The sequence below is a fragment of the Castor canadensis genome, chromosome 16 (genome assembly GCF_047511655.1).
Source record: "Castor canadensis chromosome 16, mCasCan1.hap1v2, whole genome shotgun sequence".
Classification (NCBI taxonomy): Eukaryota; Metazoa; Chordata; class Mammalia; order Rodentia; family Castoridae; genus Castor; species Castor canadensis.
Window position 1 is genome coordinate 56,733,431 of NC_133401.1, and position 25,939 is coordinate 56,759,369.

At 42.1% G+C, this 25,939-nt stretch overlaps 1 protein-coding gene across 3 annotated transcripts in view; it reads left to right on the forward strand.

The window, feature by feature from the left end:
* The window catches only part of Galnt10 (polypeptide N-acetylgalactosaminyltransferase 10), a 252,371-nt gene that overhangs the window by 103,153 nt on the left and 123,279 nt on the right, over positions 1-25,939 (forward strand). For all 3 annotated transcript variants that reach the window (XM_074057060.1, XM_074057059.1, XM_074057061.1), the window contains exon 4: positions 22,767-22,933. In XM_074057060.1, coding sequence (XP_073913161.1) covers positions 22,767-22,933 — 167 coding nt within the window. The remainder of the gene's footprint in view (positions 1-22,766; positions 22,934-25,939) is intronic.

The window sequence follows — 25,939 nt, forward strand, 5'->3', positions numbered from 1 at the left end:
CTTCATTTCAGTGGTCAGGAAAGCCCTCTCCAGATCCGAAGAAGTTAGAGTTCTAGCAGGGCAGTTAACTGTGAAAGAACTCTGAAAGCAGAAGAAACAGCAAATGCAAAGGCCCTGAGGCCATCACGCTGGACTTGTGGAGACCAGTGTGCCCAGGATCTGCTGTGATGAGAAACATGGCTGGAGAGGGATTTGGGTAGTAGCCAGAGGTCATGGTGGGGCTGAAACTTTTACCAAAGTTAAATGGGAATGCACTGGAGTGTTTTGAGCAGAGTGACATGATTTGATTATTTTTAAAGGATCACTGTCATTACTATTTTAAGAATAAACTGTAGGTGGCCAAGGGAGGAAACAGGGAGACTAGTTAGGAGTATATTACAGCAAAGCAAAGGAGAGCCATGGTAACTCAGACCACAGTGGGAGTAGCAGAGTAGCTGTACTGTAGCTGGATTCTAGATGTGCTCCAAAGGTGGAGATGACAGAGTTTGCTCTGGGAGCAGGGTGGACATGAGAAAAAGAGAGGAACCAACTGAGAAGCAACTGAGCAACTAAGACAGAGTTGCCATTTACAGAAATGGAGATGACTGGGAAGGACAGATTTTTGGGTGCAGGAAGTGGGAGGTCAGGATTTTTATTCCACACAAATTTGAAACAAGTTAAATATCCAAATGCTGATGTCTAATAGGCAGTTTGAATGCATGCCATTTGTATTGAGAAAAATGGAAATAGGATGACATTTAAGTTGCCATGGTTTTATTGTGGTTTTAAATTAACTCACCTTCCTTGAATAGCAAGTGCTGCCTGAGGCATAACAGATAGTAAGTCTAAAAATTACCCAAGACTACTGTTACCTGGGTCCACTTATGTGGATTGATGGAGTTTATATTCAGTGTTCGGAGGTGCCCACCACCTTCAGCCCTAGGAAGGAGTGATGGGAATCGGTGCTGCGCTAACCTCCCATGGTGCAGAGCAGTTCATCAGACCCTCCCAGAACAGTGAATGGTTTGGAAGACATAGTGCTGATTAGCAATTTTCATCCTTTTTTTATCTTGATTCTTATGGTGGAGTAAACTTGCTTGATACTTTTGTAATGGATACTTCAGTATAAGATTAGTGCCCTGGAGACACCAAGAATGTGAGACAAGCACACTTCCTGGCTTGGCGGGTGGTTGGAAAGGTGGTTGTGAAGGGGAAGCACATTATACACTGGGTGATCTGTGAGTTGGGAAAGTCAAGTCCAGGTTTTTGGGAACTGCACCAGTTTCTTAGGAGACTTAAATCATCTCTTCCCTGAAATTAAATGACTCCCTTCTGAACAGTGGTGTTTTTTTATGGTAACAGATACTGATCCATTGGACTTAATATTGGGCTATAAAGGTGCTCATGAGCCTTTCTTTTATTTTAAAATGACAGCCAATAAAATTCCTCAAATTGATTTCTCTGATTTTAAAACTAGATTTCAGTGACTTCAGCTGGTTGAAATTGTGGAGATTAATAGCTTATAAACAAAAATGACTGCCTGTCAACTAAAAATGAAACAGCCATATATACCCTGTAATTCCTGCTAGGTAAAAACCACTCAGCAGCTACGTGTGTGTGTGTGTGTGTGTGTGTGATTATTTCTGCAAACTGCATTTTCTAAGCCTTGTAGAAATGGAGCTGTGTTCTCTACTAATAATAACAGCACTTTACCAACCTTATTTATTCTCACTTTGCATTTTTGTGTGTTGGTAATTTTATTTCCTTTCTACTCAACATTGTCTTCTGGCTTACAAAGACACTATCACAACTATTTTGTGGTTCCAGCTCCTTCAAAATGATCTGTAGCCAATGGGAATTACTAGCTCCGTTTTACAGACGCACAAGCTGCATCTTGGAGGGGATCAGCTCTTGGCTCCAGTTGACACAGCTAGTAGAGGACAAAGACTCCAACCTGAATCCAAGTGCATGGCTCTTTCTGCTGCATTTTGTACTGACAGAGACCCATGTCTTACAGAGAAGGAGGGACAAACTGTTAAATTCTAACCCTCTTCATGAAGGCTCTTAGACAGCAGGATTTGTTAGATGAGTCTAGCAAATATTACCATCAGGCTGCTTGCATTTTACTCACCATGTTGAAAGTAATGTACACTTACCTAGGAATGGACAAATAGAAAAACTGGTTTCAGAGATAAGTTTGATTTTAAGCAGTATCAGTTTTGAAAGGGTTTGAGGAAAAAGAAAATAAAGACTGGATGATAAAGGCAATTATCAATTCCCTCCCTTCATTAAGATGGTATTAGGGACAGTATGATGGAAAGACAAGAAGCACTGTTAGGTAGACTAAAACATAACACCCTTCTGATTGTAAGTCTCCTTTGCCACACCTTTTCTGGAGGAAAAAATCAGTAGTCCCTCTCCTTCCTGGTTGCCCATACACCTGGATCCTAAATCTGCCCAGGGAGTGAACAGTAAAAGTTTAGTGTAGGTTTTTTTCCTTTGCTCATGCAGCATATATGTAGATAGATAGATAGATAGATAGATAGATAGATAGATAGATAGATAGATAGGCAGACTTAGGGTTTTGTTTTGCCAAAATGTGCTTGTTCTTTATGTATTTTGTTCTTCAAGTAGCTTATTTCATTAATATGCTATGGTCATACTCGGAAGACATTTCTAACAGTTGTGTAATATTCCTCAGGAGTACAGTCTGTTTGTCCTTTCCTCCTGTAGCCAGGCATTTGGATTATTTCTGGCTCTTTGCCTCTGGAAACAGTATGGCAAAGCATCCTGGAGTACTTATCTTTACAACTTAATTAATCTTATCTCCTTTTTCATGAATCATCAAGTGTCTGATGTTAAAGTCCATTTCCTCCTAATGACTGTTTGTCTGTCAATTGTCACCTACCTGGGACTGGTGGTATGGTCCTTAAGTTGTTAGTTCGTAGTTTATGTACTATATTCATTAACCAGAGTTCCTTCTTCCTGCTGCTAGCCTTTGTTTGAAGTTTGAGGCTGTAGAACACATTCCATTTTATATCTTTAGGAAGGACATTTTATCATGTGGGACAGCAAGAGAAGAAACTGTGGTTGGATTTTTTTTTAAAACAACGTATGGTTTTTATAACTGTATTAAAATTGAATGTGATCTCAACAATGTGAGATCCAAAACTGTGGAATGTGATTTCCAAAACTGGACTCACAAGGGGAGAAAAAGACAGCACAATCCAAAACCCTTTTAGTACTACTTGTGTCTGACGTCTCTGGTGTAGGCCAGGTGTATACAAAATGGATATGCCTGATAGCACTGAGGTCCACAATTATTAGAGGTATAATGAACTTTTGTGTTTGTATGACTGGCTGTTGACAAGACAGACTAGCAGGTGTGTTTGGCAGGTTCTCAACAAAGCTTCCCCTGAAAGAAAAAGGCCTTCATAAAAGTGTTCACCTTGGCCCATGTTGTCATGCTAATCTTCCTCCTCCTCTGATTCCAGACAACTGTGCTTGTTTGATTGTTTTAGTTGTTGTTGCTTTGAGATAGACCCTCACTATGTACCCCAGGCTGAATTTAAAATGGCGCTCCTCAGTCTCTGTGCAGGGATTACAGGAATGTGCCACCATACCCTATACCAGCCAATTGTGTTATCTGTCTCACCTCCAGAGAGAGGTGGAGAAGTGTCCGGAAGCTGAGTGCTTGCTGAGAATTTGGCATGTATCAGGATGACAGGGACAGGGGGGCTTTTCACACTGCCCACAAAGACTCAGTTTCCTCCTTTTGTTGCACAGCCTAGAGCTGTTTATAACTTCTTAGTAAGCTTCTTGGTGGCTCCATTGCCCATTGGAATAGTCTTTCTAAGGATGTTGTGTTATAAAAGACGGTCCCTTTTACAAATACAGAAGGGAGAATCCTGGAATTATGAATTTAAACTACTTGCTGGAAAAATCTACCCAGTGATCTCTGTTATGTGGACACTGGTATTTCTGTGTCAGATGCTGTCCCAGGTGCATTCACATGTAGTACCTGTTTGATTCCTTGAGACAATAGGAAGGACTTATATTCCATTTTACCCATGTGGAAACTGCAGCTCACTTTTCCAAGGTGACCTGGTTGCTAAGTGACAAGAGTGAAATTCGTACCCAGGTCTGAGTGTCTCCAGCCTGTGCCCTGCCCTCACCATACCTGTAATTGCATCCTCAGAAAGTTCCCTTTCTTTTAACCCTGTGGACCAAGAGCCACCAGTTGAGATGTGGATATACGGTCTCATTCTGTGACCCTGCGAAGATCTCAGCTCTTTCTGGACTCAGTTTCCTCATCTGTAAACCAAGGAGCACAAACAAGATGAGAATCAGGCCCTTCCAGCCTTTGTGTACAGCGTCTGTGATTGGATTTTCAGGTTGAGCTATGCACGTAGCCTAGGAACAGTAGCTGGTCTTCTGCCTTGTTTCTCAACCCAAAGATATCCTGGCTCCTGCCCCCCACCCTACCCCAAAACACCCAAACAAGTTCCCAATAGGCCCCATCTCACCAGTGGAAAATCCAAAATTGCCATTGTCAAAGAAAGCTGTGTTAGATTTGGTTCTCTTAAGAATGCTAAAATAGTGCCCATTTGTAGAAGTTTGTTGTTAGTGTTCTGAGCACTGGGTGTTTTCAGACAACAGGACTTCTCCATAAGGATTTTTTTCAGTGATTATTCCTTTAAAACAAATAAACAACAACAACAAAAAATAAACCTTGCCTGTGTAATCACTGGAGAGCAGTTTGCTGTTGTGCACAGATGTGGTAAAGGACGGTGTGCTGCGGTATACTGCCAGTCGTGATGTCCTGGTGGGCCAGTTGATAACAGTGTGGAGAGGACAAATCATGGATAACAACAACAGTAGCCCACAATCTCAGTGTTCATGACCTGCATTAGTGATAGTTCTGAAGTTTAGAAATCTGCATTCTAAAAGAATATGATTCTTTTCACAATCATAAAAAAAAAGCCTAAAGATTATTGATTTAGCTCTATTATGACATTTAGGTGCTTGCTTTTGGTTTTTCATTGCAGAGATCGGATTTAGGGATAGGACAAACTTCCTTGGCACCCCATGTAAGGAGGCAGGGGCAATAAAGAGAACTAGGAATATTAACTCATTGGACCAAGATGGTGTGTTCTATACCTCCCAGTTTACATAGCACAAAAGTGTTCCTTTCCCACTCATTTTTCAGCTCAAGCTGGCAAGTCCATTTTAGACAGGACGAAACTGATGCTTGTGGAGGTTCCTACGACCAGGAAGTGATCTTTTTGGCTTTGTCCATACCAAACTACTACTGGTAATTGAGAGCAAACACTGAATGACCAAATGAGCACAGACAACAGACACCAGCAAGCATATTTAGGGCATCCATGTTACTCTTGAGAGTGTATCTGATTTGCATTTGTTACTTACATCCAGGATCTCCAAGGAAGCCGGATCCCACCTCCCAGTCCATCATGACCAAGTGGTCTGGGATCAGTGTATAACCTCTCTGACTTTCACCTCCTTACTTGGAGAACAAAAGGATTAGACTTGGTCTCTTTCACCTGCATTGCTACCCAGCAGCCATTTGTGGCCTGCTCCCTATGGGCAGAGCACTGGGCTGGGCATGAGGGTGCCACTCATGATGCCTTCATTCTGGCTTCCCAGGCAGTTTTCATCCTGTTCTCACCTCACAGTCATCTGCAGGAGGGCAGCAGAAAATCATCATTTATTACTGTTTGTATTACTTATTTCCTCCACTCTACCTGCCTCTGTATCCTGTAGGACAGGAACAACAACTTGTTCCTCACCATTGTCATCCCACAGGTCAGCATAGTGTCTGGCACATGGTAGGTGCTCAGGCTACATTTCTTGAATGGGTTTTTCTTTTTGTTTTGTTTTGGTTTTTTGGCAGTACCGGAAATTGAATTTAGGGCCATACACTTACTAGGCAGGTGCTCTACCACTTAAGCCACCCCCCCAGCCCTTTTTTGCTATATTTTCTTTTTCATATAAGATCTTGTATTAATTTGATCCTTTTGCCTTTGCCCCCTGAGTAGCTGGGATTACAGTCATGAGCCACCATACCTGTCTTAAGAAGGTTCTGAGCTGTGAGCTGGCAGAGCCTGAAGTGCCAACAGTGGGATTTTCATCTAGAAAAGCAGACCTGTCAGTTAAATCATTCTGGTGCCCTAGTTCTGAGAAAATGGAAATCAGAGGCAGTCTAATCTCTTATGAGTTTTCCATATTTATTCATCTCCAAGGGCAAAGCTAGCTACCTCTTTCCACATGGCTATTTGAAATGTGCCTGGTTCCCATGACACTCTCTTGGTTTCATCATGCTCATTCTTGCTTGCTTAGGCACATACAGCAGCAGGTTTACTCAACAGACTTGCATTTCAGTTTGCTCTGTGGATGGTGTCCTGGACTAGGGTTCCTTTTAAAATTATTGGATTCTCCTATTTCAAAGTTGACTAGGAGAGAATATTTTTGCTTCTTTTGCATTTTGACTTCTGCTCTTTGCTAGTCTAGTGTGCTAGCATCAAGCTCTGAGGGTGCATCGTGACAGCAAGTAGATTAGATACATCTTTTTGTCCTTAGTGCACAGAATCCTTTAGGGAATATTAAATTTGGGGCCACTCAGTCACAAATAAGCTCAGTCATCTGTCCCTTTCATAGCCTCCCACCCACACCATGACCCTTGGCCCAGACCACTTTGTCGTCAACACTGAATTAGCAAAGTTCTGTGGCCAAGGAGGGAGGCCTCCCCCCAAGACCAGAAGTATCTCCGAGAACAGTTTCTGTCTCTTTGTCCTTCAGAAATAATTAGATCCAAAACAAATTGATATGACTGTCAGGGCTTAGAGATTATCCAGATATATCAGCACAATACTTTTAGCTGCAAGTGACAGAAGCCTAACTCAAACTGATTTAAGGAAAGAAAATATATTATCTCATATAACTGAAGGGGCCAGGAGCAGACCCTGGCTTCAGGCATAGCTAGATCCAGGTGCCTAGTGATGATAGTAGAGCTCTCCATTCTTGACTCTGTGTTTTTGTTTGTTTTTTACTTTGTTAACTTCATTCTGAGGCAGGGAACATTCTGTGTAGTAGCTGCAGGCAGACCAGATTTATATTCTCTTATGTTTAATTTCAGTAGGAACTCTCTCCCAGTTTCTCAACACAGATTTACTCTGATTTGCAGGTGCCCATCCCTACACCAGTCAATGTAGCTAGACGGGCATAGTGCTATGATTGGCTGAGCCAGACCTCCTTGCCCATCACCAAGGCCAGGAGGGCTCCACCCAAACCCTGCACCGCTGAAGGATAGGAGACCCTCCCCCAAGGAAAATCAGGATGGTATTACCAAAGAAAGAGAAGGAATGCAGAGCAGGGCCTTGAGACTTGCCCGTTCCTCAGTCCAGCTGTCTTACTAACATTATGTCCAAGTTAAGAGGTAGTGAGAAGGGACCCAGATTGTGACACTGGCAGAGCAAAAGCTAGATGCCAGGATTTCAGACTCCTACTTAGTTTCCTTGATCTTTGGGTCTTATTCATTCACACTTCTTTTTGCTTATACAATTTATAGCAATCAAGTTTCAAAGATTTTTTTTTTTGTATTGCTGTGGATTGAAGCTAAGGCCTTGCATATGCTAGGCAAGCACTCTACCACTTGAGCCATGCCATTTAGCTCTTTTTATTTTGTTTTTGAGATAGAGTCTAATGCTATCTTTGCCCAGGCTGGCCTCAAACCTGAGATCCTTGCCTCTACCTCCTGAGCAACTAAGATTACAGGTGAGCACCATTAGGGCCAGCTCCTATGAAGATATTAATATGTATAAAGGACAGACAGATTTAATCTAGACTCCATCCCTTACCAACTATTTGACCATAGGCAAGTTTCTCTACTTCTTCGTATTTTGTTTCTTCCTTTTGTAATGGGAATATTAGTAATCCACACCTCATAAGATTATTGAGAAAACTAAATGACTTAATGCATATTAAGTGCCTATAATACTGCCTGGCTAATTAGAGATTTTCAACAGATTATTTTCTGTTGTTGTCATTGTCATCTTCTACCTCACTTTTTAACTTCTTATCATTATTCAATGGTGTACATTTTTCATCCTTTATTTACTTTTCCTCTATTGATAGATAGTCTCTTTGTTTCTACTCTTTTCACTGTTTAAGAGTGTGTCAACAAACATTCCCAACTATGCCTCTTTTTTTTTTCTTTTATTATTCATATGTGCATACAAGGCTTGGTTCATTTCTCCCCCCTGCCCCCACCCCCTCCCTTACCACCCACTCCACCCCCTCCCTCTCCCCCCCACCCCCTCAATACCCAGCAGAAACTATTTTGCCCTTATTTCTAATTTTGTTGTAGAGAGAGTATAAGCAATAACAGGAAGGGACAGGGTTTTTGCTGGTTGAGATAAGGATAGCTATACAGGGAGTTGACTCACATTGATTTCCTGTGCATCCGTGTTACCTTCTAGGTTAATTCTTTTTGATCTAACCTTTTCTCTACTTCCTGCTCCCCTTTTCCTGTTGGCCTCAGTAGCATTTAAGGTATCTGCTTTGGTTTCTCTGCGTTAAGGGCAACAAATGCTAGCTAATTTTTTAGGTGTCTTACCTATCCTCACCCCTCCCTTGTGTGCTCTTGCTTTTATCATGTGCTCATAGTCTAATCCCATTGTTGTGTTTGCCCTTGATCTAATGTCCACATATGAGGGAGAACATACGATTTTTGGTCTTTTGGGCCAGGCTAACCTCACTCAGAATGATGTTCTCCAATTCCATCCATTTACCAGTGAATGATAACATTTCGTTCTTCTTCATGGCTGCATAAAATTCCATTGTGTATCGATACCTCTTTTTCTTAATCCATTCGTCAGTGGTGGGGCATCTTGGCTGTTTCCATAACTTGGCTATTGTGAATCGTGCCGCAATAAACATGGGTGTGCAGGTGCCTCTGGAGTAACCTGTGTCACAGTCTTTTGGGTATATCCCCAAGAGTGGTATTGCTGGATCAAATGGTAGATCGATGTCTAGCTTTTTAAGTAGCCTCCAAATTTTTCTCCAGAGTTGTTGTACTAGTCTACATCCCCACCAACAGTGTAAGAGGGTTCCTTTTTCCCCGCATCCTCGCCAACACCTGTTGGTGGTGGTGTTGCTGATGATGGCTATTCTAACAGGGGTGAGGTGGAATCTTAGTGTGGTTTTAATTTGCATTTCCTTTATTGCTAGAGATGATGAGCATTTTTTCATGTGTTTTTTGGCCATTTGAATTTCTTCTTTTGAGAAAGTTCTGTTTAGTTCACTTGCCCATTTCTTTATTGGTTCATTAGTTTTGGGAGAATTTAGTTTTTTAAGTTCCCTACATATTCTGCTTATCAGTCCTTTGTCTGATGTATAGTTGGCAAATATTTTCTCCCACTCTGTGGGTGTTCTCTTCAGTTTACAGACCATTTCTTTTGATGAACAGAAGCTCTTTTAGCTTTATGAGGTCCCATTTATCTATGCTATCTCTTAGTTGCTGTGCTGCTGGGGTTTCATTGAGAAAGTTCTTACCTATACCTACTAACTCCAGAGTATTTCCTACTCTTTCCTGTATCAACTTTAGAGTTTGGGGCCTGATATTAAGATCCTTGATCCATTTTGAGTTAATCTTGGTATAGGGTGATATACATGGATCTAGTTTCAGTTATTTGCAGACTGCTAACCAGTTTTCCCAGCAGTTTTTGTTGAAGAGGCTGCTATTTCTCCATCGTATATTTTTAGCTCCTTTGTCAAAGACAAGTTGGTTATAGTTGTGTGGGTTCATATCTGGATCCTCTATTCTGTTCCACTGGTCTTCATGTCTGTTTTTGTGCCAGTACCGTGCTATTTTTATTGTTATTGCTTTGTAATATAGTTTGAACTCAGGTATTGTGATACCTCCTGCATTGTTCTTTTGACTGAGTATTGCCTTGGCTATTCGTAGCCTCTTGTGTTTCCATGTAAATTTCACAGTAGATTTTTCAATTTCTTTAATGAATGTCATTGGAATTTTGATGGGAATTGCATTAAACATGTAGATTACTTTTGGTAGTATCGACATTTTTACTATGTTGATTCTACCAATCCATGAGCATGGGAGATCTCTCCACTTTCTATAGTCTTCCTCAGTCTCCTTCTTCAGAAGTGTATAGTTTTCCTTGTAGAGGTCTTTCACATTTTTTTGTTAGGTTTACACCTAGGTATTTGATTTTGTTTGAGGCTATTGTAAATGGAATTGTTTTCATGCATTCTTTTTCCATTTGCTCATTGTTAGTGTATAGAAATGCTAATGATTTTTCTGTGTTGATTTTATATCCTGCTACCTTGCTATAGCTATTGATGACGTCTAGAAGCTTCTGAGTAGAGTTTTTTGGGTCTTTAAGGTATAGGATCATGTCGTCTGCAAATAGGGATATTTTGACAGTTTCTTTACCTATTTGTATTCCTTTTATTCCTTCTTGTTGCCTAATTGCTCTGGCTATGAATTCCAGTACTATGTTGAATAGGAGTGGAGATAGTGGGCATCCTTGTCTGGTTCCTGATTTTAGAGGGAATGGTTTTAATTTTTCTCCGTTAAATATAATGCTGGCTGTAGGTTTGTCATATATAGCTTTTATAATGTTGAGGAACTTTCCTTCTATTCCTAGTTTTCTTAGAGCTTTTATCATGAAATGATGTTGTATCTTATCAAAGGCTTTTTCTGCATCTATTGAGATGATCAAGTGGTTTTTGTCTTTGTTTCTGTTAATGTGGTTTATTACGTTTATTGATTTTCGTATGTTGAACCACCCCTGCATCCCTGGGATGAAGCCTACTTGGTCGTGGTGAATAATCTTTTTGATGTGTTGCGGAATTCAGTTTGCCATTATTTTGTTGAGGATTTTTGCATCAATGTTCATTAAGGAGATTGGCCTATAGTTCTCCTTTTTGGAGGTGTCTTTGCCTGGTTTTGGAATAAGTGTAATACTGGCTTCATAAAATGTGTTTGGCAGTTTTCCTTCCCTTTCTATTTCGTGGAACAGTTTAAGGAGGGTTGGTATCAGTTCTTCTCTAAAGGTCTGATAGAATTCAGCAGAGAATCTATCAGGTCCTGGACTTTTCTTTTTGTGGAGACTCTTGATTGCTGCTTCAATTTCATTTTGTGTTATAGGTCTATTCAGGTGATTAATTTCCTCTTGATTCAGTTTTGTTTGATCATATGTATCTAGAAATCTGTCCATTTCTTTTAGATTTTCAAATTTATTTGAATATAGGTTCTCAAAGTAGTCTCTGATGATTTCCTGGACTTCCATGGTGTTTGTTGTTATCTCCCTTTTGCATTCCTAATTCTACTAATTTGGGTTTTTTCTCTCCTCATTTTAGTCAGGTTGTCAGGGGTCTATCGATCTTGTTTATTTTTTCAAAGAACCAACTTTTTGTTTCATTAATTCTTTGTATGGTTTTTTTTGTTTCTATTTCGTTGATTTCAGCTCTTATTTTCATTATTTCTCTCCTTCTGTTTGTTTTGGGATTTGCTTGTTCTTGTTTTTCTAGGAGTTTAAGACGTATCATTAGGTCATTGATTTGGGATCTTTCAATCTTTTTAATATATGCACTCATGGCTATAAACTTTCCTCTCAAGACTGCCTTAGCTGTGTCCCATAGGTTCCGGCAGGTTGTGTTTTCATTTTCATTGACTTCCAGGAACTTTTTAATTTCCTCTTTTATTGCATCAATGATCCATTCTTCATTAAGTAATGAGTTATTTAGTTTCCAGCTGTTTGCATGTTTTTTGTCTTTGCTTTTGTTGTTGAGTTCTACTTTTACTGCATTGTGGTCAGATAGTATGCACGGTATTATTTCTATTTTCTTATATTTGCTGGGGCTTGCTTTGTGCCCTAGGATAGGATCTATTTTGGAGAAGGTTCCATGGGCTGCTGAGAAGAATGTATATTGTATAGAGGTTGGATGAAATGTTCTGTAGACATCTTCTAGGTCCATTTGATCTATTGCATATTTTAGATCTTGGATTTCTTTATTGATTTTTTGTTTGGATGACCTATCTATTGATGATAATGGGGTGTTAAAGTCTCCCACAACCACTGTGTTGGCGTTTATATATGCTTTTAGGTCTTTCAGGGTATGTTTGATGAAATTGGGTGCGTTGACATTGGGTGCATACAGATTGATGATTATTATTTCCTTTTGGTCTATTTCCCCTTTTATTAGTATGGAATGTCCTTCTTTATCTCGTTTGATCAATGTAGGTTTGAAGTCTACTTTGTCAGAGATAAGTATTGCTACTCCTGCTTATTTTCGGAGGGCCATTGGCTTGGTAAATCTTCTTCCAGCCTTTCATCCTAAGCATATGCTTATTTCTGTCAGTGAGATGAGTCTCCTGTAAGCAACAAATTGTTGGATCTTCTTTTTTAATCCATTTTGTCAAATGGTGTCTTTTGATGGGTGAATTAAGTCCGTTAACATTAAGCGTTAGTACTGATAGGTATGTGGTGATTCCTGCCATTTAGTTGTCTTAGTTGTTTGAAGGTTTGATTGTGTGTACCTATGTTGAGGTTACTCTCTACTGTCTTGCTTTTTCTTTTCCTGTGGTTTGGTGCTACCTGTCTTTTCATGGTTAAGTTGGGTTTCACTTTCTGTGTGAAGAATCCCTTGCAGAATCTTTTGTAATGGTGGCTTTGTGGTCACATATTGTTTTAGTTTCTGCTTATCATGGAAGACTTTTATTGCTCCATCTATTTTGAATGATAGCTTTGCTGGGTAGAGTATCCTGGGGTTGAAGTTATTTTCATTCAGTGCCAGGAAAATCTCACCCCACGCTCTTCTTGCTTTTAATGTTTCTGTTGAGAAGTCTGCTGTGATTTTGATGGGTTTACCTTTGTATATTACTTGTTTTTTCTCTCTTACAGCCTTCAATATTCTTTCCTTAGTTTCTGAACTTGTTGTTTTAATGATGATATGTTGTGGAGTAGTTCTATTTTGATCTGGTCTGTTTGGTGTCCTGGAGGCCTCTTGCATCTGTATGGGAATATCTTTCTCTAGATTTGGGAAATTTTCCGTTATTATTTTGTTGAATAGATTATGCATTCCCTTCGCTTGCACCTCTTCTCCTTCTTCGATGCCCATGATTCTCAAGTTTGGTCTTTTGATGGAGTCAGTGAGTTCTTGCATTTTCTTTTCGCAGGTCTTGAGTTGTTTAATTAATAGTTCTTTGGTTTTTCCTTTAATTACCATTTCATCTTCAAGTTCTGAGATTCTGTCTTCTGTTTGTTCTATTCTGCTGGATTGGCCTTCCGTTTTGTTTTGCAGTTCTGTTTTGTTCTTTTTTCTGAGGTTTTCCATATCCTGGCAGTTTTCCTCTTTAATGTTGTCTGTTTTTGTCCTGAGTTCATTTATCCGTTTATTCATTGTGTTCTCTCTTTCACTTTGGTGTTTATACAGTGCTTCTATGGTTTCCTTTATTTCTTCTTTTGCTTTTTCAAATTCTCTATTTTTGTTGTCTTGGAGTTTCTTGAGTGTCTCCTGTACATTTTGGTTGACTCTATCCAGTATCATTTCTATAAAATTCTCATTGAGTACTTGTAGTATGTCTTCTTTTAAATTATTCTTGTGGGCTTCATTGGGTCCTTTGGCATAGTTTATCTTCATTTTGTTGGAGTCTGGATCTGAGTTTCTGTTTTCTTCATTCCCCTCTGGTTCATGTACTAATTTTTTGCTGTGGGGAAACTGTTTTCCCTGTTTTTTCTGTCTTCCCGTCATTGTCTTTGGTGTTGTTACTGTCCCTGTACTGTGTGCAATTAAGTATTTTCTAGCTTGTAATACTAACAATGGTAATATTTAGAATGGAAGGGTGAGCTGAGATGGAAAGCAAGAAGTTAAAGAAAAGGGGAAAACAAATATACAGACGAGGGAGAAAACAGAACGAGGTTTCAGACAAGAAAGTTTCAAAGGTATAAACAGGGAGCATTAGTGTACTAATCGACAGTAAGCTGAACAGACATTAGAGAGACAGAGGATTGAAAATCAAAGATAAAAAAAATAAAAAATAAGTAAAAGAAAGAAAGAAATATCTATATATAAAAATGAATTAAAATAAAATGGAAAATAGAAAATTAAAAAAAAAAAAGAAAGCCCCCCAAAACTTCCAAGTTTATATGTAATGCAGTTTCAGTCTTTATGCTGTGAGCATCTGACTATTAACTGCCCAGCCAGGGTTGAGACCCTGTCAGACTATGAAGCAAAGGATAAGAGAAGTGCTTGTGCAAGGTTTAAAATATTTTTCATGCACATCTTAGCTGTAAGAGTCTAAACTCCAGCCACGCATGGTGGTACACACCTGTAATCTCAGCACTTCAGAGGTGTGAGTTCCAGGCCAGACTGAGCTACATAGCAAGGCCCTGTCTCAGAAAAAAAAAAAAAAAAGGTTATAAGCGCCACAGAAATCTCTTATTTGTACTTCTGGTTCATCTCCTTCCAAGGTGGCATAGGTGAAAGGAAAGAAGGAAAAGTTTTCTCTAATCCACCAGGCATGGATGATTATTGCCTGGACCAGCCTCTTTGCAAAAGGAACAGGGCTCTAGTCCCCCATCTGGACACCATATTCTCTGTTGCTACTTTTCAAAGGCTTCTGGCAAAAAAATACTTCTTATTTATCACACATAAGAGCCTTGGGCATACTCTACCCTCCAGTGTTGAGATCTCAAATGAAGACAGGTCTTACAGGGGTCTGATAACCTGAGGATCTCCTCAGGGGAGGCAGCAGCCTTTTCTTCTTCTGTGCCATCCCCAAACCCCTCTGTTTGCTGTGATCAAGACCTAGTAAGAATAAGAAAAACAGGCTCTCACCAGCGGTGGCTTTGGGGCAGGTGTATGGGGCCAGGGTCTCTGCTGGATACTGGAGAGAGTCATTTGCACATGTGTTGCAATTTGTTATTTGAACAAAGGCCTCTGCCAAGCTGGGGCCGAACTAGAGAGTAGTGTGTATGGCAAAAGTTGGTTGCAGCTTTGTGTGTGTTTAGCAAATGAGTGAATGGATGCATAGAGGAGGGAGAGAAATAGAGTAGGGGGGTATGTGTGTGTGTGAGAGAGAGAGACAGAGACAGAGACAGAGAGAGATATATACATTCAGGTCTATGATCCAAGCTGAGCCTTTCATTTGAGTTCTGAATAATCTTTAATTCCATGATTTAATTAAATTAGAAGTGAATTTTGTCTACTGTGGCGTGATGGAGTTTGAGTATCTCCTGGCAGGCTGTGGGGGCCCAGCTCTGTGGTTGGAGAGGTAATAGTTGCTGGGTAATAGTTGCACTATTGTATTTCACCTGTGGACTCCAGGCTATTTATTACAGCCACCACCTGCCCCCCCATCTTCTTCAATCGAGCAAACCTCCTGTGAAACTGGATGGAAGGCAGGAACTTCTGTAGAAAACTAGATAGAGCCTGTCTTTCTTGCCCACAAAGGACTCAGCTGAGTTAAGGGAAAGGGATTTTTAAGAAGAGGTGCTTTCATTTATTTGTGAAAGCCGACATAATGAAGTAGAAGGTTCCCAGTGAAGACTGGCTGACATGATCAAAGAAACTAGAGAGGTGGGAAAGGGATGGAGGAGGGCTTCATGGGGACTGGCAAGATGGAAGAGCAAGAGGGGACATGAAAGAATTCTGGAAGGCCCCAAAGGGATAGAGACTGCTCATCCATCAGAACTGGAGTGCTAGAATTTGGGGAGTCCACTTCACAGAGATGGAAATGAATTCACTGACAGAGCTAAGGGTGGCTTCATGCCAGGACCTGAAGGTTACGTGGAGGATAGAGGGTGAGGCATAGCACATCTGCCCATGCTGCTTCCCTGTTTGTGCCTCTAGCAGAGGTTGAATTTGAAGCTAAGACCACAGACCCTAACTTGTTCTTTCCTTCAGTGTTCCTTTCTGAAAATCATCAGACATACAGAAAAGTTTGTATACTAAGCACTATGTTCCCAGCATCTAGATTCTACAGTTGATCATGCATCCATTCAACCCTTTCTCCAGCCCTCCCTCTACTGTGCTGTTTGATGCATTTTAGAGGAAGTTTCAGAGAGACCATGGCCTATTTGACAGCTGAACTGCAGAGGCACCCAAAGATTCATAAATTAAAAAAGAGAGATTTTATTGATCCACGCATTATCCCAAGATGTCACGTTTTTTTCCCCAGAAGGCTTTTTGCCAGTCTCTGGATCCCTTCCCATGATGCCTTTTAATTCTCTGGACCTTCAAGTCCCAGCCTTTCCAGGGTCTAGGCAAGTCATGTGAAGAAATGAAGTAGCCTTGGCCTGAGACCATGGAGGGTACCTGGTGATCACCTGCCCCACAGAGAGGCCCACCCACTCTCTACAGCCTGTCACGCCCACTAGAGGCTCTGGGTCAGTGTTGCTCATGTTTTAAGAAAATCCAGAGCCAGATGTGGTGGTGCACACCTGTAATCCCAGCTATTCAGGTAGTGGAGGAAGGAGGATCACAAGTTCGAGGCCATCCTGGACAAAGGTGGTGAGACCCTATCTCAAAAACAAAAAAATTCTGCACAAGGGTCTAAGTTAAGGAGTGGCCTCCTCTGCAAATGGGCTCCATGGCCTACCATTGTCATTTCATGTGTGAAGGCACATGAGGGGTCACTGCAGAGATATAGCATGTCAGCCTCCCCTAAAGTGGCTTACTCATGGCCACTCACAACTACTACCTATATTGCCTGAGCATCAGCTCCTGGGAAAGTGCTGAGTACCCTAGAAAGCCATCCTCAGACATCCAGGTTGATGCTGGTCACTGGTAGGCCAGCTGCTTCTTCAGGAAGCCCACATGTGTTGGAGTCCTCTGAGCACTTGGTAGAAATCTCCCAGGCCTCCAGCAGGATGGCTTCGGAGGCCATAAGGAAGTAGTGGGTCAGCCAGCCTAGCCAGGCCAACATGGACTGACCTGCCCTTGCAGGACCACTATCCGTGTTCTGAGCTGCAGCAAGCCACATATACCTGCAGAAAGTCAAGGGAGCCCCTTCCTTCCCAGATGTACCCAGCTTTCCTGACCCATAACCTTGCCTTGCACCAAGCAGAAAATAAGCTCCAAGTAGCTGTCTACCTTCCCCCCCAACCAAAAAAAAGGGCTGAGGCTTGGCTCAGGAAATAGAGCACACGTATGCACAAGGCCCTGGGTTCAATTTCTTTCTGTGGTAACAGAAAGAGAGGGAAGGGGAGGGAGGGGGAGGGAGAAAGAAAGAAAAGCCAGGCATGAAGGGGTTTGTGTGTGATCTTCCACTTTTTACATTTTTCACCAGACAGAAAGATATCAAAAGAGTTAACATTTCTTGTGCATTTGTTTTCTATAGCTGCCATAACAAATTACCACACACTTAGAATCTCCATACACAATTCATTTTTACCGTTTTAAACAAAAAAAATTATTTTTATAGTTCTGTAGGTCAGAAGTCTAACATGGATCTCACAGGGCTCAAATCTTCCTCCATCTTCAGGGCCAGAAATGATGGGCCAAACCCCTTTCACACTCCATAGCTTTATTTCTCTTGCCTTCTCATTTTGTAACCCTGACAGAAAGATCTCTGCTTTCAAAGACCTGTCTCTCCTTTCAGTGATTGCATTGGAGCCCCTGTATAATCTGAATTCTCAAACCCATCTCAAGGTCTTTGACCTCAATCTCGTCTGCAAAGTCCCTTTGCTTTGTAAGGCAAATGTGTTCACAGGTTCTGAAGACTAAGACTTTAGAAACAATATTTGCCTGCCACATCTGCCTTCTGACTGGACACTCAAGGTGAATAGTTGTTCCTTCTGAGCCTGTCTGGTCCGCAGGTCCCCTCTTCTGGGCCCAGGGAAGTCCCCTTTGTGCTACAGGAGCCAGGTGTCCTGAGTGAGCTCCCTGTGTGGTACCATGCCCAAGATGTACCTCTTCCCTGACTCCACCTCTCAAAGGCAGGGACAAGAGAAGACCAACCCTCATCTGCAAATCAGGAGAGAAATGTGAATGAAAGAATTTAAGATGCAGGGTAAAAAGACTGGTTGAACCCTGGGGTCATTCATCCATTCACTTAGCACATACTTATTGGTTGTGGGCTAAGTGCCCAGCGCTGTGCTAAAGGCAACATAAGAACCCCTCATCATGGAGCTTGCTCTCTAGGGAGAGGCAACCAGTAAGTGAACTCCCACACAGAATGTGTAACACAAAATGTGCTAAGTGCAATGAAGGAAAAAATGGGTTGCTGTGAGATAGAACTGGTCAGCAAACTGGTAAGGCCTAGGAAGCAAATGTTTTAGGCTTTGAGGCCACATGGGTCTTTTGCATGTTCTTCTTTTGTTTTTGTTTTGTTTTGTTTTGCTTTTAGAACTCTTCAAAATGTGACAGTTATTGGGGCTGGGGATTGAGTTCAGCAAAAGAGAGTTTGCCTAGCAAGTATAAGGCCCTGAGTTCAGTCCCCAGCACTAGGAAAAAATATATATATAACAGTTGTCTTATCTTGAAGTCACACAAGAACAATCTGCCAGATTTGTCCTTTGTGCCATAGTTTTGACTGATCCCTGAGGTGGAATATCAAGAAGGACTTGGTTACAACTGGAAAAACAAGGATCAGGAAGATTTCTCTGAGGAGGTGACATTTAAGCTACCCTACAGAATTATGAGAAGAAACCAGCCAGGCAATTGGGTGATGTATATAGAGAAGGGGGCAGGTATAGAGGAAGAACAAGGGGACCCCATCTTACATCTGAGAAACCAAGGGAAGTACCCTTGTAAGGTTCCTTTGCCATCCATCTTCCCTCAGTTTCCCTTCCTTGTCACAGGACTATCTGGAATGTTCCCCGAGATACTATCAACCAGAAGCCAGGTTTGCCAGGCAGAATGATGCTTCTTTCCCCTGGAGGTGTTCAAGCCCAACTTGAACACTGTGGAAATCTACCAGTAGGAATAATTCCACATGCCTTGTGCAGGCTGCTTCCTTGCCTCGAGTCTCAGCATATCCTGTCAAATGAGGATGGTAAACCCTACCTCACCTGCTCTTGTCAAAATTTGGATGTCAACATGGTTCCTGGTTGTTAGCACATGTGGTTCGTACAGCTTTGGGGTGAGACCCATAGTCAGATCCTTCCTGTTTTTATTTGTTTGACTTTGGGTAAGTTTCTTCAGCCTCTCCATGCTGCAGACTTGTATGTAGAATAGGGAGTGTGACAGTACCTTTCAGGTAGGGTTTCTGTCATTGCTTAGTGAATAGGGTGGCACACTGCTTACCTTCCCTCTTCAGCTGATACACCCAGCCCTAGGCCTTTGGGAAGCAGCTCACAGCCTGCTTCCCACTGAGAGTTGCCTTTGGTGGTAGGCAACCTCTTGCTCAACATTATGAACCAGTTGATGCTTGGTGGGTAAATCAGACTTTTTATCACTGAGGTGAATACCTGAGAGAAGCATTTTAAAAGTGGAAAGATTTATTTTGACTCATGATTTCAGAGGTTTCAGTCCATGGTCTGCTGGCTCCTGTTTTTGGGCTTGAGGTGAGGTGGGACATCATGGCATGATGAATCAGAGCACTTCACCTCATGGTGTCCAGGAAAGTAGAGTGGGGAGAGAAGTACAAGGTATAGCCCCCAAGAACATACCTCCAGTAACCTACTTCCTTTAGCTAGGCCCCACCTCTGAAAATTTCCATCACCTCCCAATTATGCCATAAAATTATGAATCCACCAAGGGATTCATCTACTGATGAAGATAGAGCCCTCATAGTTCAGTCTCTTCCTAAAAACCCCTCCTTTGAACACTCCTTACCTCAGAGATCAAGCCTTCAACACATGAGCCTTATGAGGGAACACTTCCTATTCAAACTATAACACTTGGATAGAAAGATCCTAGTCTCAATATAGGACAACTTAGAAAGGCCGTTTCAGCTCTAGAGCATCTGGTAAGATGGGCTAAGACCTATAGTGCATTGATTCTTGGGTCAGCATCCTCCTCACTCATCCTGCCTATATCATTTCCTTACAGGTATATATCCCCAACACCACCACACCCCCCCCCGCCTGCCAAACACCACCTTCAATAAGTCTTCATCTTACGATCTGGGCCAAGGCAACACATTCTATAGCTGCAAATGTGGTTATTTTAAGACAGTGATTCTTAAGCTTGAGTGAACATTGGAATCATCCAGAGGGTTTGGTAGAATATAAATAGCTGGGCTTATCCTGAGAGATTCTGATTCAGGTGGCCTGAAGTGGGCTAGAGCTTTCTTTTCTAACAAGCTCCTAGTGGTGCAGAGGTTGCTGATCCAAGGAGGACTGCATTTGCAGAATCACTGCTGTAGAAGTTTATTAAGTTGCTTCCCTCTTTCCATTCCTCTTCCTTCCTGAAGCAAAATAATAAAACTTACTATAAGGCAAAATAAGTAAACTTTTGTTCTGTAAAATGATCTTCATGTGACCAAATGGTCTTGCTTATTGTTCCCTGAATTGAACTTACCCACTTCTCAAAAAACTGTAGATCTCTTATGTCCTGATTGCCAGGATACAATGTGAAGTGAAAAAGAAAAGTGTATACACATATTTAAGAAAAGATCAAGGAGACAGCAGTTTATATATGTAGTTCCTTATATTAAAGAAATAAAGCAATGCAAAGTAGGATATCCAGAAATGGAAGGTTGGCTTAACACGTCAATCATGTAATATATCATATTAATAGAATAAAGGATAAAACCCACATGTTCATCTCAGTAGATGCAAAAAAGCATTTGGCAAAATACAACACTTTTTCAGAATAAAAACACTGAGCGAAGACTATCTATGAAAAACCCACATGAGCATTATACCCAATGGTGAAAATCTGAAAGGATCTCTCCATAAGATTAGGAATAAGACAAGAAAGTCTTTTTATGGAGTCATGCTTCTAAACAGAGGAGAGTCCTTTAGCAACAATCTGGCCCCCTCTGCACCTGTGTGTGATTTATAATAACAACAGACATCTTGGTCTTTATTCCTGGCACAGAGCTTCTAAAACTCTTGTCATTTCCTGAGTAACAGAGGTACCAGGGAATTTTTAGTTCTAATATTTGGTGTTTTACCCTAGTTCCTGCATACAACTCCAAATTTCCTTGGAATTTCATGGGTGATAGGCATATCTTTTGTTCTAGTGAGGTGATTCTTAAGTGGGCTTCAGGAGGGGGTCTGGTCACCAGAAAACTACACATTGACTCTTCTGTAGGAAGAGAAAAGGAGCAAGAGACTGAGTTAATTAGCCATCAAGCTGGGTGATGGAACTTCTGTAAACATCCCTGAACCAAGGGCTTTGGAGAGTTCAGAGCTAGTGACACATGGAGGTGCTGGGAGGGGCTGTCTAGGGAAGACTCTGAAGCTCCACACCCCTTTCCCTAGCACTTGCCCCATGTAGCTCTTCACCTAGCTAGCTATTCATCTATATCCTCTATAAGATCCTGAGTTCTTTGAGTAGTTCTAGAAATAACTGAGTCCCTAGGAGGTGATCTCCTAATTTAGAGCTGGTTGGCACAAATACTGGAAGCCCAAATTTGCAACTGCTATGTAAAGTGGTGGGAGTCTTGTAGTACTGAGCCCTTAACCTGTGGGATCTGACTCCAACTCCAGGTAGTTGGTGTCAGAATTGATCTGACTTACAGGACACTTAACCAGTGACAGAATTGCTTGTTTGTGTGTGAGGGGGAAGTTTGTTTGGACACTGAAGTATTCTGTATTGAATCAGCCATCCCTGCATGTTCCTCTCCACTGGTGGAGAAATTACTCATCCATATGTTTGGAAGACTAGATAGAACTTCTTGGACCAGCCCCTTTTCCCTTCTCCAGGACTCCACTCTCCAGCAGCCACATTTTAAGTTTGGGGGTGGGAGGCCCTGCCCCCTGTGGGCATTCAAAATTACTAAAACATCCAAAGGAATTAACATCATTCCTTCACATCACTAAATATCCATTGGTGTTCAAGTTTGCTTGGCCTTATGTCTTTTTACAGTTGATTTGTTTAAATCAGGATCAAAACAAAAGTCCACATACTGCATATAGATAATGTGTCTCCTAAGTTTCTTTTATATTGTCTCTCCCCCTTGTACCCCCCTCCCTCCACTTTTCCTTACAATTTGTTGAAGAAACTGGGCCATTTGCCCTATGTGATCTCCTGCAGTCTGCATTTTCCTACTTGCATCTTTGTAATGTAGTCTTTTAACAAGTTCCTCTGTCCCCCTCCATTTAGTTTCTGTAAACTGAGATGTAGAGGTTTAACCTAATTCAATAAAATATTCTGGTAGTTTCTTTAGAGCAGGTGTTTTGTGCATGTTGGATTCCTTAGGATGATCTATGTGCATATGCATAAACACACATATACACATACATTAAACATACAATGTCATCTACAAAAAGAGGTAGTTTAACTTCTTCCTTTTCAATCTAGATGACTTTTATTTCTTTTTCTTGTCTGATTGTTTTGTTAGGGTCTTAGCACAATGTTGAAGAAAGACAGGGAGTCTTTAATACATAACCCTAAGCACTGTACATGCAGGAAGAGGAGGTAGGACTCTAGGATGCCAAGGAGAAGAAACTTCTGTGGTGACCAAGGCGTCCCCAACTCTCTCAGTTCCTAATGGCTAAAGAGGGATTGGGATTTATAGTTAGCCAAAACTCTGTGCCTGAGTTCTCTTGGCTCCAGGAGAACTGAATGATGACACTGAGTAATAGAACCTGTCCTCTTTCTCCTCCTCTCCGTGTGTTTTCCTGCAGCTGCAACAGCAAACGCTACCTGGAGACGCTCCCCAACACCAGCATCATTATCCCCTTCCACAATGAGGGCTGGTCCTCCATCCTGCGCACTGTCCACAGTGTACTGAACCGCTCACCCCCAGAGCTGGTTGCCGAAATCGTGCTGGTTGATGACTTCAGTGATCGAGGTAGGACCTGACCCATCCGGCCTCCTATTTCCCTGCTCTGTCCAACAATTCACCAAAGGAGTGATGCTTTCCCTTCTTCCAGTGTCAGCATGTGGGTATCTACTTGCTGAAAACTTGCCACATACATTCCTGGCCAGGTACTGTACACTCTACATGCATTCTCTCAGTTAGTGCTCACCACGACTCATCAAGTGGATCCTATTTTTATCCCCTTTTTATCAGTTTAGAAAAGGGTTAAGCTGTAAAGAACAGAAAACTTGATAAACAGTAGCTCAAATAAGTGAAAGATGTATTCACTTCCTATTTATTTATTTATTACATAATAAGAGATCTAGGACTGGTACAACTGGCTATTCAAGGTTGTTATAAAGGAACCATACAGTTTCTCTCTCCTTGGTTACTTATACTCATGATCACAAGATGACTACTGAACCTGCCTTTCAGGCAGGAAAAGAGGGAAGAACAAAGAATTCAAAGCCTCCTCCTATCAAGCCTTCTTCTTTTCCTGGAAAGTCTCCCCAGAGTTTTATGGCTAGAACTCCAACATCTGGTTGTCCCATCTGCCTGGGTGCCTGAGAATGTGTTTTGTGTTGTGGTCTCTATAATAGAAGCAGAAAAAAGAGAAGTGGGTTGGGGTGTCAAGAAGAGTATCAGCAATGTTTGCCCCACTATTTTACACATGATAAAACTAAACCCAGATAGGATGAGTGAGGTACACTTGGTCACATAGTCCTTAGAAAGTGACATGGGGATGGAACCATGTCTTTCTGGTCCCAAGCATGTGATCTTAACCACGTGCAGAGCCTGTGAAGTATCTCTGTCTTGGGTTTAAGGGACACAGAGGTGGGGACAAAGAGGAAATCTAAGAAAAACTTCTGTGCAGCCAGTGGCCTCCAGCCTGTTCGTCCCATCACAGCTCTCACCAGTTGCAGCAAAATCAGGAGCTCCCTATCCTGAGCTGCCTACTGGCAGAGGCACTGAAAAGTAATGAAGAAGGGAACAGAAGTGCACCCCAGTGTGAGCATAGTAGCAGCCACAAGAACAGCTCACCGGCCCATGCCCCTTTCTAATATGACACTCTTAATTCCACATATCAGTGCAGTGGTCTCCGTGTGTGTGTCATGTCACACACACACACACACACACTCTCTCTCTCTCTCTCTCTCTCTCTCTCTCTCTCTCTCTCTCTCTCTCTCTCTCAACTTGGTCCTGACTAGACCTACAAAGGTTGTCTTAGACCTTGACATGTGCTCAACCTCACAGCACCCTTTACTCTTCCCTCTTGTCACTTAGTGCAGGGAGAGTGAAAGTGCTTATCTGTAAAGCACTGGTTTGTGGTATGTCTCCCCAACTAGACTGGACACCACGTACACACAGTGAGCCCTGTGAGCCCACAGGTGACAGGGAGGTGCCATCCTCATCTCATTGTCTTGCTCCTTAGTGGAGGGCCCAGTAGTACTTAGCTTCTGACCCCGTCCCTGCCATGTACTAGCTCTGTGCCCTTAACCCAGGCACTTGACCTCTTTGTGCTTCAGTTCTCTCATCTGTTAAGTGGGATCACAGTAGAACTGACTGCCTCTTAAGGGCCATGACTGTTAAGTGAGTTAGACATAAATGCTTAGGACAGGGCCTAGCCCAAAGAGAACATAAAGGTCAACAGTTCTGCTTGCTGCTGCTGCTGCTGATTATGGCCAGTTAGCAGGAGAGGCAGTTGGCTGAGGGCACAGACATGGAAGTGCCCTCCAACAGCCTCCTCTCTGTGGGAGGAAGTGTTTTGAAAATTGTAGAACACTAAATAATGGGCTGTTGTCTCACTTCCACTTAAATAGTCCCTTCACCCTTTCCTTTTAATATAGCAACCATTTAGAGGACTATTTCAGGTGCAATCTCACTGATCTTGCTAACAGCCCTGGAGCCCTGAGGAGCCTAGAGTTAGGCTGTGCCCAGAGTCTCATAACCACGAAGCAGCCCAGCTGGTCCTGTGGACTTGAGCCCAGGGCTTGAGCTCACCTCTGCTGCTCTCCTGGGCCCAGTCCCTTCTCTCAACCTCCTCCTTTGATTTGAACCTGCCACCAACAGACCAAGTGCTCCCAACTGGGCAGTGCAAAGGAAAAAGCATGAGCCAAGTGAATAGCTAATTTTCTGCAGTGTAAATAGCCCCCCTCACTCAGGGGCAAGTATGGAGCCTGCCCTCCAGAATGAGCTGCCTCTCCCAGCTGCCTTCCTACCAAGCTCATTCACAAGGGCTACAGCAGCAGCAAAGGCTGAGCCCACTCTCTCACAACTCCTCTTGCACACCCACCACAGCAAGTTTCTGTTCCAAAGCTCAGCGTCCAATCTTGCTTTGGGGTCTTCACACACTGCACCTCTGAGGGGCACCCTCTTGGTAGCTCCTGTCATGCTGGCTCCTCTTGGACCATCTTCAATTGGAATAGCCACTGCATTATTGACTGTTTTTCTCTGTGATTATGTGGCCAATGGTTGATCTGTTTGTTAATTTCCAATCCTCCCTCTAGATGTTGGTGGTCTAGAAGCAAGTGATGAATAAATGTTTGTGAATTAGGAAGTGAATGAATGAGGGGAAGAAAGGGAAAATGACAGCTATGTCCACACACATAGAAAACCATCACCAGCAACATGGCCATCTTCAGCCAGTGAGACAGACATGGTTGTGGAAGGCATGGTGGTGCCTCTGGCAACTAGTACTGCCCATATCTTTGTGTTTCTGTCTCAGCTTCCTATAATCTATTTCTCTGAAATGACAGCTACCCTGGGTGGACCAGCACTGTGCAGGGCCTCTCTCTGAGCATCACAAGCATCTGTCCTCCAGATACGTAATAAACCAAGTGTCAAGTAGATTAGAAACAAGCTATCTCCATATTCCATTAGAAAAGAATTTTGAGATCATCTAGGCTGATGACTTTGCCTCTGTTCCTCAGAGCAATGGAGGTACCTGGGGTGTCTCAGGAACATTATGATGGGCATGAGAACCTCGCAGGCATAGGT